The 12,394-nt window shown below is 44.9% G+C and overlaps 1 protein-coding gene across 3 annotated transcripts in view; it reads right to left on the bottom strand.

Moving 5' to 3' along the window:
- Window positions 1–12,394, bottom strand: part of LOC111671350 (kinase suppressor of Ras 1-like) — a 38,690-nt gene that overhangs the window by 8,732 nt on the left and 17,564 nt on the right. For 2 of the 3 annotated variants that reach the window (XM_023428463.2, XM_023428465.2), the window contains 6 exons: window positions 3,788–3,935; window positions 3,301–3,670; window positions 2,565–2,722; window positions 2,399–2,465; window positions 892–975; window positions 702–763 (listed from right to left, as the gene is read on the bottom strand). In XM_023428463.2, coding sequence (XP_023284231.1) covers window positions 702–763; window positions 892–975; window positions 2,399–2,465; window positions 2,565–2,722; window positions 3,301–3,670; window positions 3,788–3,935 — 889 coding nt within the window. Of the gene's footprint in view, window positions 1–701; window positions 764–891; window positions 976–2,398; window positions 2,466–2,564; window positions 2,723–3,300; window positions 3,671–3,787; window positions 3,936–12,081; window positions 12,237–12,394 lie in introns of those variants that run through there. The other variant, XM_023428464.2, reaches the window with a different exon arrangement.

Here is a 12,394-nt window from a genome sequence, read left to right as displayed (position 1 = left end):
ATTTTATTCTTTTCTTACTGCAACTCAGTATAAGAGCATGGCGGCTATAAACTTTAACTATAAACTTGTTTGACTCTCACAGTTCTGATGTTGATGATTTATAATTTTATTATTGTTCCATCTCATTTTACATCACTGTTTTAACATGTTTTTATGTTCATTTTATGACTCATATGAAAGTATCTCCGGTACGACCTCCTCTCTCTCCGCACGGCGTGACTCTGAAGCCGTCAGCAGCTTTTCAAGACGCTTCCGTCCTGCGTGTGTGTTCGGAGCCTCACCAGTTGCTAAATGAGTGTTATCATGGTTCATTTCATGCATGCTTCTGGGTATGTTGCAATAACCCGCCCAAACCTGCGTCAGGTGGGATTAGCCAGAGTTGCTTTATTGTTTTCTGATGCTACAAGTTGATGACGTCAGACGTTAGCCCAGGAAAGTTTGAAATTGTGAAATAATAAATGAGCATTGAGCTCAGGAAGTGAGATTAATATTTGGTCCAGACGCACCGAAACAAGATGACAAGCTGTAACAGGCAAATTCCCCGAACACGAAAAATGATATATTTCATCACAATTGGTGTATATGTGTTTAGTTGGATTCAAATCTACAGACATGACTCTTTAATGAAGCCCTTATATCTCCTTGACAAATCCATGACAATTTAATGTAAGAATAAAAAAACGAGGCTGAATGTTTCTTACATGTGAGAAATGATATCCGACACGAGGGAGCATCTTTAGTACATTTGTTGTGGCACTTTAACCTGTGAACAGATGGACAGTGATGAGACCATAACAAACAGTACTATCCACAAACAGTGTGTGTGTGTGTGTGTGTGTGTGTGTGTGTGTGTGTGTGGAGGGGGGAGGGGTTGTGTTTACAGTCTCTTACTTGCAGTGCTTGCACTTTACTCCAAACATCATGCTCTTGTGACAGACCTGGCAGGTCTGCGAGAGCCAGGACTTGGTTGAAAACCTGCAGAGGACAGAAACATAATGAATATGACACATGATGATCTGCTAACAACTGATGCAGGAATAAAGTTAAAGCTTTATATTACATGTATATGAACATTTGTTACATTCAAGCCAAACTAGTTCACACATTGCTGACTAAGCCCATCGGAGCCAGAGTAAATCTCTGTATTTCACAGTTTCAAATCCGGAGTCGATGACTGATTTGCATTGCAGCCACACGATTGGCTGAGTGGATAATTGCACGGATAAGCAGGTGTACAGGTGTTCCTAATAGTTTTTAATATGTTGCGTGCAACATGTGGACAGTTTCGCCAGAGGGTGGTGCAAGAGAAAAGCTCATGGATCCGGTGGAGATAAACACAGAGGAGAAATCAGCAGCAACAAACACAGACACACACACAGTTAGAGAGCAGCTGCTGAACATGCAGGAGCTTTTAGCAGCTGAAGAACCTGAAGGTTTTGTCTTAAAGTCGGTGGAGACCAAAACAGAGCAAAAGGCAGAGTGATGGACTCAAACACAACTCCAGATGAAAGATAATGTGGCTCCACAACAGCTGGATGTGTAAATGACCGTTCACCATATGAACTTAAATGGTAATAACAACGTCCGTGGTGTGTCTCCCCCCTGACCCCCGAGTGGCGTCAGCAATGTGAAGGTCACAGGACGTGACACTAAACTGTGATTCTGATTTAGACTGAGTCACATTTCTGATCAGGGAAATGTGACCTGGGAATTTACAGCAGGGTTTTTTTTAAATAAAACAAAAAAACAAATGAAATCCTCCTCATGATGTGATTCAGCTGAACGCGGAGCTGAAGATCAACACTCAAACATCGACCGTCTGTTAGATAAACAGCGGGTCGGACTGAGCTCTCTCCACATTGTTCGAATGCCTGGATTCTCACAGCGGTTTGTGTCAGTGTGACTGTCCCAGTCCGACCTTCACAGGGAGCTAAACAGGAAACCACAGTAATGATAGTGGAATGTTAATCAGATGGAAAATTCCTAAACAGCTTGTGGAGATGTTTATTTGTAGAAGCATCAAACACACAGTGAGCTGGGCCACTTGTACTTCACTCAAAGTATTGGAGAAAAAAAAAGAAAAAAAAAGAAAGGCCATTTAAATATGTGAAGAAAAACATTAAAAGAGCTCTTCACAGATTTTACACACAGAGGTCAGTTTACTGTCGCGGTTAGTCCGACTCATCGTGTGAAAACAGCTGCGCCACGTTTCTGATGAAGCTGTGTGAAGTCTGAGAAATGAACAGAAAGACGTCAGGAAGAAGTGACGCGGCGCCAAAGTTTCTCTCGAACGTGGAAACATTCATTGGACTCAGTTCTGCAAGATTAAACTTTCATTGCATCATCGTCGTTTCTACTTTGCTAACAAGCTACGTCAAGTTAGCGTGGGGTAACTGACCTGTGTGTTACAGCCAGGCCAATGTCTCTCCTCATTGTCTGAGGGGAACTTCTGTGCATGGCCACATCTGTGAAGAGCAACAATAAAAATGTGCAAGTGTCAAAAACACAACAGGAAACAGTGGGACAGTGAAAATGAGAGCTGAAATCTGGGGGGGGGTACTCACTGTCCAGCAGGGTGGGGGTGCCGGGCATCATGTAAGGGGCTGAGGCCGGGACGGGGCCGGGCGTTCGTGCAGACAGCAGCGGCGACGGCAGCGCCGAGTCCTCAGGACCGTTCCCGTTGATGTGAATTGCAGCCAGAACTTTGTTCTTCTTACCGGCTCTGAAAACGACGGAGAGAGACGGACACTTACTGCGCGTCCTGTGACACTGTGACATCACAACATCATGTCAGTAGAGAAAGTGATGGACACGAAGAACAACTTTCAAATGTCTGAAAACAAGTCGACCTCTGTTCTGTACGTTGTTGAGTTGTGTTCTTACATCATCACAAACGTTTCCATCAACTCTCAAACCAGAGGAATCAGTGATTTTAATCAAGATATCCATCATCAGCATATCCTCTATGTGCATGCGATGCCGCTGTGTTTGACTGTTATTGAGTTTTAAGTCACACTTTGGATCTTGAAGTTATCAGAGGAACAAGCTGAGTAACTGTCAGACAGCTCAGCTCTGAGACGTCCTGTGTCCATCTGCATCGGTGAGTCACTGATGTTTAACATGAAATCACTTTATTTGTTGTTGCTACTGGTCAATTAGAATCTGAAGTTTGAATCCTCAGGGGAGCGTGAATGTTGTCAGGGAATTAAATGGCAACCTTGTCGTTACTTCAGAAGACATGTTGTGTGCAAGGTTGACGTGTTGGTGAAGACACGACTGCAGATTTAATTGAAAACCCACCTGTGTGCGGCGGGCTCCTCGATGCGGTTGGCCAGCTGCGACTCCTGACTCTTGCTCCTCGTCAGTGCGATGTTGGGGAGGAGCTGCAGCAGCTTGCGGGAAGGCGGCGGCGGCGTGTGGGAGGGCTTGGCAGTGCGAGTCTTTGAGGTCTGCGCGCTCGGCTCCACGGCGAAGATGTCGGTCGTTCCGTCAGCTGGTCTCTGGTCGTCCGAGCAAGGCGCCACTGATATGGAGACGGAGGGGCTGCGGCTGCTGGTGGGTGGAAGAGGGGTGGAGGGGCTACCGGCACTGGAGGGGGCGCTAATGGGAGAGGGGGCATCACTGTCCTGTTGGGACTCAGATCTGCAGGAGTCAGTCCTCAGGTCACCTCCTGGAGTCACAGAGAAAAGGCCACATATTAGCAGGTACAGCACACACCGTCGCACGTTACAGGACTGTGACATACATTTAAATGAAAATGCATCTACTCCATCTCAGCTCGGTGCACCTGTTTCATCGGCGCTCTTCAGACAGGAGAGGGCGGCGGTGAGGCGGGAACAGTCCTCTGAGTTGGAGCCCAGGCGTCTCATCGTGTCCTGCAGCTCAGAGCTGGACATCTGCAGCAACCGGTCCACTGAGAGCTTCCCTGCTGCAGCCTGCAGGAGACAAGGAGGACGTCTCGTCACGGGCTTTAAGGATGAGACAAAGGCCGCAACGAGCAAATCTACTGACACAAATTAGACCTTTTAGATGTTTCATTACTTTATAGTGACAATATATGATTCCTCCTTTTTGCTGGGGACCCCCAGGAACCCCCTCAAGGACCCCTGGGGTTCCCCGGACCCCAGTTTGAGAAAGTCACAAAAGCTGAACAACGAAACATTAAATGAGTCTTTCTTCAAATGCTGTTGCACTTTTTATTTCATGAACTTAAAAAAGAAAAAACCTTCTACAGTGACAAGAAAAAGTGTGTGAACCCTCTGAATCTGCAGTGACGGGTCATAAAATGTGATCTGATCTTCATCTAAGCTACAAGTACAAACACAATGTGCTTAATCCTTTAATCATTACTGAACACAGCCATGACACATTCACAGCGCTGGTGGAAAGAGGAAAGGAACCCTCGGATTTAGTAACTGGTCGAACCTGAAACCTGAAACCAGCTCCTCCTCATAGAGCTGCTTCAGCTCAGACATGTTCTCAGGATGTCTGGTGCAGCATCTCTACTGGATCCAGGTCCCGGCTCTGACCGGACAGAAACCCTGATATTATCCTGGAGGAGACCTTGAGATCCAGATCCCGATGCCCCCTGCAGCCTGCTCCACCTCTGGGGTGATGTTTTCATGTTGGCAGTAGTTGCGGTTTCCTTTTTGTTCTTCCCGAACAATTCAACTTTAATTTCATCAGTACAGAAAATATTTTCCCAGTTTCATTGTGGAGAGTCGGACTTCAGGTGCAGTCGTGTTATTTTTGGAGAGCAGCTGCTTCCTCCGCGGACACGTTGCCTGGTCAATGATCTGAGGTCGACTCATGTTAACCAGCTCCAGTGATTCCTTTGAGCCTTTGGCGGTTACTCTGGGGTTAGTTGTTACATTACTGATCATCCTGTTTTGTATCACAGCTGGACGCCCACTTTTACGGAAAACAGTCGCAGTTCAGCAGACGTTTTTTGTGAATGACAAATGTCCAATATTTTCTTCTTCTTCTTCTGTGTTTTATTTAAAGTGTTTAAGAAGATATAAAAACCATCTCAGTGTAGTTTTACATCTCCTCTCTCAGGTTTCTCTCTGGAGCTCTAGTAACAACAGGTCGGTGAGCCAATCAGAAGAGAGGAGGCTCTGAGCCTCTCTTCTGATTGGCTGAGTGTTTTCTGTGTGATTTAATAAAAATATAGCAGATTTCAGGTAAAAACACTAAAGAGAAACCAGATCCTGCAAAGGTTTGGATGGTGGGTCCAGGTGGGCGGGGCTTGGTGACTGCTTTGTTGTGACATCACAAAGTTCCAGAAGTCCTGACGGCTGGTTTTAAGGCTCAGTTTCTGAATACAGGCTGTGTGCATTTCTCTGTGGACTGAGGCTTTGATACTTTCACAGTATTAATATAGAAGCTAGAGCTGATCTATAATCTATAATCACACTACACATGGACACAGACCTTTGCACTGTATGGACCTGGACACTGGATTCAGAAAGTATTAATGGGTCTAAAATGAGGCACAGTTGAAGGCTGAGATTGAGATGTCAGGCTTTTTCTTTCCATGCGGCAGGACAAGCTTCGACAGAGTTCAACAGGTGGAGAAAAGAAGGTATTCTTCAGCCTGACACAGGAAAAAAGTGTGTGAACCACTTGGAATGAAGTTGAATTTCTGGAGCCCGGACTTGTCGACAGGCTGATTTACTTTTGATTCAGCTAAAAAAATACTAAAACTGTCTAAACTGTAAAACAAAAAGCAGCTTGCTGTCAGTTTCTCTCTGAGCTGCTGAGTCGATGTGAGACTGATTCCTCGAATCTGCTGTCAAACTGTGAAAACATGTTTTACTCTACACCTACACCGCTTCTATTCCACTGGAATGTGTTTTCTCAGCCTCTGGTGCGTGTGTGTGTGTGTGTGTGTGTGTGTGTGTGTGTGTGTGTGTGTGTGTGTGTGTGTGTGTGTGTGTGTTCAATAAAAAGAATGGGGAAATGGATTGGCTTAATATCCTGGCAACTGGCTGTTTCCTGCATTGTGTCCATGGTAAGTGACATGGACATGTCGGGACAACAGAAGGGTCAGTATGTTTAAATGTGATGTATCAGGGAGACAATGCTGAGCCTGAGTTTGAGGCTTCCACCCCCCCCCCCCAAAAAAAAAAAACAAAATTGAATGCTTCGTTGTGAGAAAAAATGCTTAAGCAGTCGGACGAATCATGTGGTCATCTTCCAGTGTTACGGTCCTCTGAGTATGAAATCCCCTCGTCTTGTTTCCTCAGACAGCGACATATGTTCTGCATCTGTCGGGATGAAGACTGCAAGACCAACTCAAACCTCAGTAATAGTTGGGAGGCTTGGAGGAGGTATTGTAATTTATAGAGGGGGAGTTTATAGAGGGAATAGTGACTGGTTTGTGACAGTACGGACAAACTGACATCCTGCTGATAGGGCCGTTAGATTTGGAAACGCTTTGAAAAAGATAATCACGAAGAGAAGACCTGATGCAAATTTGGAAAAGCACTTTTTCCTGAAGTATAAAGTACAAGTTAAACATTTAAAAACAAGCTTAGGGACCAATGAAGTGATCAATGATTACGTCCAAAACGGCCACAAATATACGAGTATTAAAGTCAAGATGTCCTCGAATGAATAAAAGAATCTCAGTGTTGTCTGTGACGTTTCCTTTTTCACCTGAAAGGTTTTGAAGCCTTTCCGATTGGACTTGTTTGAGGTTCTTGGAAGACGTTTCCCTTCCGATCCGAAAAGGTTTCCTCAGAGTCTCGGCTCTCCTCGATGACCCTGAAGGCGTTAACGACCCCACATAAATGCCTGGAACTCCACGAGCCGGCCGGACCTGAAGAAGACTTTTCGTCTTCAAGAAACCTCACGCAAGTCGATCAGCGGATATGAAGCTTATCTGAAGGGTCCATCACTGGGAGTATCTCACTGCGGTTGCACAAACTGATGAATCATCTTCCCAGATTCGTGGCAATGGTCTGCCTGGAGGGAGTTCCAAGAACAGAAATTATTTGTTGTGATGAACTGGGTTCTGCCATGATGAAGACTGTGAGAGTCCGCTTTGATGACGACAGGCGTAATTTTCCAAGCAATTTCTATAAAGAAATGCCTCCAGCACTTACTGCACTTTCATAACTACTGTCTCTTATTTTGACAAGTGAATACATAATCTTGCATTGTACCTATAACAACATACAGTTCATTGCTGGAAATTAAAAAGATCTAATGAAACATAAAGGTAATAAAAAGGTAATAAAAAGGTATAAACTTTCGGGAAACAGTGAAATCTTTCGGCCTGTTTCAGATTAATTCAGACTTGTCTGGATGAGAGAAGGCGCCTGCAGCCCAGGACAGAAAGCTGCAGTCTACCTGGACCTTTTCCAGCCTCACCACAATGATTCAGGGAATATCTATCAGGTTACCAATGGGTGCTGATGTTATGTAGTCATCTATCTCACTTTTATTCAGTCAGAAATTACTGTGCCAGGTCAAGCCCACCCAGTCACAGAGCTGCAAACAAACATAGGGTGAAATCTGAATTAATGAATACGGTGCCAAAGTATACGGGCCAGACTCGGGCCGAGGACACAGGCACATGTTGGGCCAGAAGTTTCATTTTTGCTGTTTAATATTTCTGTTTCTGAATAGCAGCAGATCTCATGTGTCCATGATGCTTCCTCTATCACTCAGTGTAAAGCAGAGGAGTCTGTGGAGCTAGCTGCTTTCAGTTAGCTTCCTGCTTGAGTTTTGTCACATGACAACGCAGCGAGGAATAGAAAAAGTTCAAATTCAGCTGTCGTCGTCAAAATCATTACAATTCTCTTCATCAGACAGGAAGCAGAAGCCACTTCTCTCTCTCTCTCTCTCTCTCTCTCTTCGGTCACATCGATTTATTCCCCAGTGACATATTCTCTCGAGATGAACAGTGTCCGGGTCTCGCTGTACGGTGACATCACTCCTAACAACTCGGAGCATCAGTGTTCACACAGACTGAACTTTCTTCATGTTTTTCCTTAAACAGAACTAAACTGGAGGGTTTCTGTGACTGTAGATTTGTTTGTGTGGAATTTTTTTGGCTGTTAAACTGTTTTCTTCAATGGGTTTATTGATTTTTTTAAATTTTTTTTATTGCTTTGTGTTTTGTTGTCTGTGTATTTATCTGTTGCTATGGTTTTGTCTGCCAGCTGTGTGTGTGGTCACACGTCAGCGCAACAGTAAGAGATAAAAACAATAAAAAATGATGATAATATTAATAAAAACAGATGAGATGATGTAAGTAAAACAATGTGTTGGCACTAATAAAAAGCTCTTTTTAAAGAGACAGGTTTCGGTGATTTAAGTCTCAGATCTTCAGGCAGGGATCTCCAGCGCCTGCAGAGGCCACCGCTCTCCTTTAGTCTTGAACCAGGACTTAGGAGCAGCCTGCAGACCTCAGCAGCTAAACCAGGAAGTGCTTTAAGTCTGAAGTGTATTCAGTAAAATTAACCAGTAACCATGGAAGAGAGGCTGAACCAGGCGATATGATCCTGTCCTCTTGTATTTGTTGAAAGCTGAGCAGCTACTTAATACAATGAATTCAAATAATGTAACAGTAAATAGGAGATGGAGTAGGAGAGATGGTCACAATCAAACCTGCAGTCAGTCTAAATTACCAATGCAGTCGTTCTCATGCATCTGTTTCTGTTGACAGATTCACAGCTCACGGAGCGTATCTACCACCTTAACGAGCAGAAGTCCTTCCCGAGCTCATTAAGTCATCATGTCATAATCACTGCTCTGTCTGACTAAATGGAGAAAAACAAAGCTTATTGGCAGCAGTTGTGTTTCGGTGATCGGCCGTGCTGACGTTTTGAAATGAGCGATCACAAAGAAAGATTGGCCACCGGAGGCGATCAGATCATCTATTGGCAAACCGTGGCAATAACAGCCCAACCCGAGCTGGAACAAAACCCCGCCTCTGGTTTGAAGTGTGTAAAATTTGATGAAATATAAACATATTTAGGAACTTCTAAATTCTAACGAAATGAAACGAAAAGGGGGTTGAAATCAGATTTTGACACGGCCTCAGAATAAGATCATTACCACATCGGAAAACTGTGTCATCATTTCTATTGGTATTATGATTTAGTGGAACCTACCAAACAACTCTGCACAAGTCAGAGCAAGTCGAACAGAAATCTAACCAGTGAGTATTGATCCGTGATCACTCTGCTCTGGCACAACCTTCACCTCAGCCTGCACTGATACAAAGGTGTGAACCAGAGTAAATAAAAGATGGATGTAGCCTCCGTGACGTCACCCACAGGTGTCTGAAGAGCCGTTTTGGAGCTCAGAATGAGCTGCTCCACCGTCGCCATCTTGGCAGTGTCTGACTCCGCCCCCAAGTCTCGGCTAATCCAAAAACGGACAAAGAGGTCGAGTGTGTTTTGGAGCCGAGACTTTGGTGCATGTCAGTTTGTAGAAAACGTTCGCTCACCCACCTGTCACTCAAAGAGGCCACGCCCTCAATTCTCCATAACTTTAGTCCTTAATAAAATGTGAACAGGTGAGTTATATAAACAGGTGTCATGAAGGAGGAAATCAGCTCTAGAGACCAAAACTGTTTCTGTACCAGGCTGTAAACATGTTTACTTCTGCTGTAAAGTTGGACATTTTAACATGGGAGTCTTTGGGGACTCACTCACTGATGGAGCCAGACTCTAGTGGCCATTAGAGGAACTGCAGTTTTTGGCACCTGTGTACAGTTATCCTATATTGTTCTTTGCACCCCAGTAGCCTTATGGGTAATGCACACAACAACATAACCCCAGTACCCACAATTTGATTCCCAAATGGGGGACAGCTGGTGCAGGTCATACCCCTCTCTCTCCCCTTGCTTCCTGTCTCTTTGATAAGAAATATTGTCCACCCTAAAAGTTAAAACAACAACCTGCAATAATGACGGTCTAAGTTAAAAGTTAAAAAGAGAATAATTGGCTGTGTGATACAGGTGTGTACGCGTCGCTGCGGGTCCTGCAGGTGAAGCTCAGACTGTGGTTCATCTCGTCTCTGATTCACACATAAAACAAACAGCATTAACTGGTAAAACTGGCAAAAGTGGCAAAGTGAGTCTGACGTCATGTGATATTGCAGCTTAAACTGGAAAAGAAAAGAAACACACAGGCTGTGAAGCTTTATGAAGTTTTTTAGTTTTGATATTGCAATCAGATAATTCAAAAGTTATTTATAAACTAGGAGGTCCTTTCTGAAGAACGCACTTCCTTTGTTTAAGTAACGTTGTATTTCAGTCATGTGTCATCGCTTTGTTCTGATTGTCTGCTGTGTTTGTGCTGCAGAACATGAGATCGTCTTGAGTCACATGAAGAAAAGTCCAAGACGGATGAAAGAAAATGTCGTATCACTGCTCAGAGTCCACAGCACCTCTCTGCGTGTGATCACATGATACAGGTGACGTCGTGAAGATGTATTTAAGTTGATGACTTCATGATCATAACAGCGATTTCATGACTCTACATGACAGTGCAGGCGTCATAGTTAGCAGGTAGCTTTAGCATCTTTACCAAACTGGGATGAAAACAAATCCTGTGTCTCAGGTCACGTACTTGTATTCTCACACTTGCGATTTTGAGAGCATAAGTGCGTTCATATCGACTATTATATGTTATAATCACGTGGATGGTGCCCTCAAAGTGGTTAAAAATGTTGAGTGTAAGACGATGGACTCTTCTCACCTTCAACGGCCGCCATCTTGGCTGCGTAGCAGAAGGGGAGGAGCCATCAACGTATTTTCAAACTAGTGAAAACAGCGACTGAGGAAGGAGGATATGTCGTCAGCACCGGTGGCGACCTAATTTTCCCACGTCACATGACACAGGACGGTAAAAAAAAGTAACGACAATCGCAGCCACGCGTTGCTATTTTAATTTCCGCTAATTGCACATCGACCATGTTTGATTTAAGACAACGCCACCCTGTTGAAATTCACGCACCACATTGAGAACACGGTGAACTACATGTGAGTGTGAAGTATCCGGTTTGAGACACGGCGAGAGATTTAGCCGGCTTAGCGTGGATGTAGCTAACAAGCTAACTTGAGTTCGCTAACAACAATTACTGCAGACGTCCAATGTCTGAACAGATAATATCCACCATCATGTTTTATAAATCAGTGATGAATATCGACAGCACTTGTTTGTTTAGAGTAATAACGACTAATCTCAGATAAAATGTCTTTGTGTTTCACATTGTATCTGTTTCTTATGCGGCTGGTTTTCACGGTTCCATGTTCCTTTGTGTTTTTTATCCCCTCTGACGCTCTCCATATCTCCGCCACGGCTCATCCAGACACAGGAGCGCCTGCTGTCCGGTCAGGGTGGATGAGTGACGGTCTGCAGCGAGGTGGTCGCTTGTTTGACAGCCTCCGATTCATTTACAGCGCGAGTGATTTTGTTCTCTAGAAATGATTTTTTTTTTTTTAGAAACTCCCCTTCCATAAAAAATAAAAGGGTCATTAAATGAAGGTTGTAAAAACAGACTTCACACTTAAGAGAAAGCTGAGGCGTACCCATACCTGGGAAGTGCCTGGGCATGCCTCGGCTGCCGGCGCTGAACCGGGACAGAAGCCCAAAATGAAGCGAAAGGGAAGAAGGAGAAGCTGAAGACAGGACGCTGACTGAAGAAGAAGAAGAGTGAAGAGGAAACAAAGACGTGGAGGTAAATCACACAGGGGAAAAAAAAGAAAAAACACAAGTGGTGAAGCACAGAAGCAAAGTTGTGAGTAACAGTGAGCAGAGTGGACGGGGGGGGGGGGGGGGGGGGGGGGGGGGGTCCACTGTAACTGAGCTGTTGGACATTTGTCTCCACCTCACTTGCAAATAGAAGTATCTGTCCTGACAGCTCACCATTGGCAACAGTGATACACAAGGCACAAACAGCTGAACACACACACACACACACACACACACACACACACAGAGTGGAACTGCCTGAAACAGCAGCAATGAGGAAGTGGAGGAAACACCTTTTCCCACCGCTTCTCTCACAGGTTACAGACTCTCAGACGGAGGCGGCGGAGGTTCAGCTCGTGTACGTTACCATGTGGTCGAGAGTATCCACTGAACACCGCTGTCATAATCCAGACGCCGCTACAGAGCGATAATCCATGAGAGCAGCAGAGCGGAGCCACGGGGGAAACACACTGACAGAGAGCCAACAGATCTTCCCAGGGCTGTTATCACACTCCCTGTTTTTTCTTTTTCCCTCCCTCCTTCTTACTTATCCCTCCCTTCCTCCCCTCCTCCCCTCCTCCTCTCTCTCTCTCTCTCTCTCTCTGAGTCTGTCTTCCTGACATGCCAATGCTGTGCTTCAGCGACAGGTGGCGACCGACTGTGGGACAACTCACTCCCTC

This window comes from Seriola lalandi, unplaced genomic scaffold (genome assembly GCF_002814215.2).
Source record: "Seriola lalandi dorsalis isolate HSWRI2012SDOR001 ecotype SW California unplaced genomic scaffold, Sedor1 jcf7180002054875, whole genome shotgun sequence".
NCBI lineage: Eukaryota > Metazoa > Chordata > Actinopteri > Carangiformes > Carangidae > Seriola > Seriola lalandi.
The sequence above is the reverse complement of the archived record's forward strand: the minus strand, read 5'-3'. Positions and strand labels throughout refer to the sequence as shown.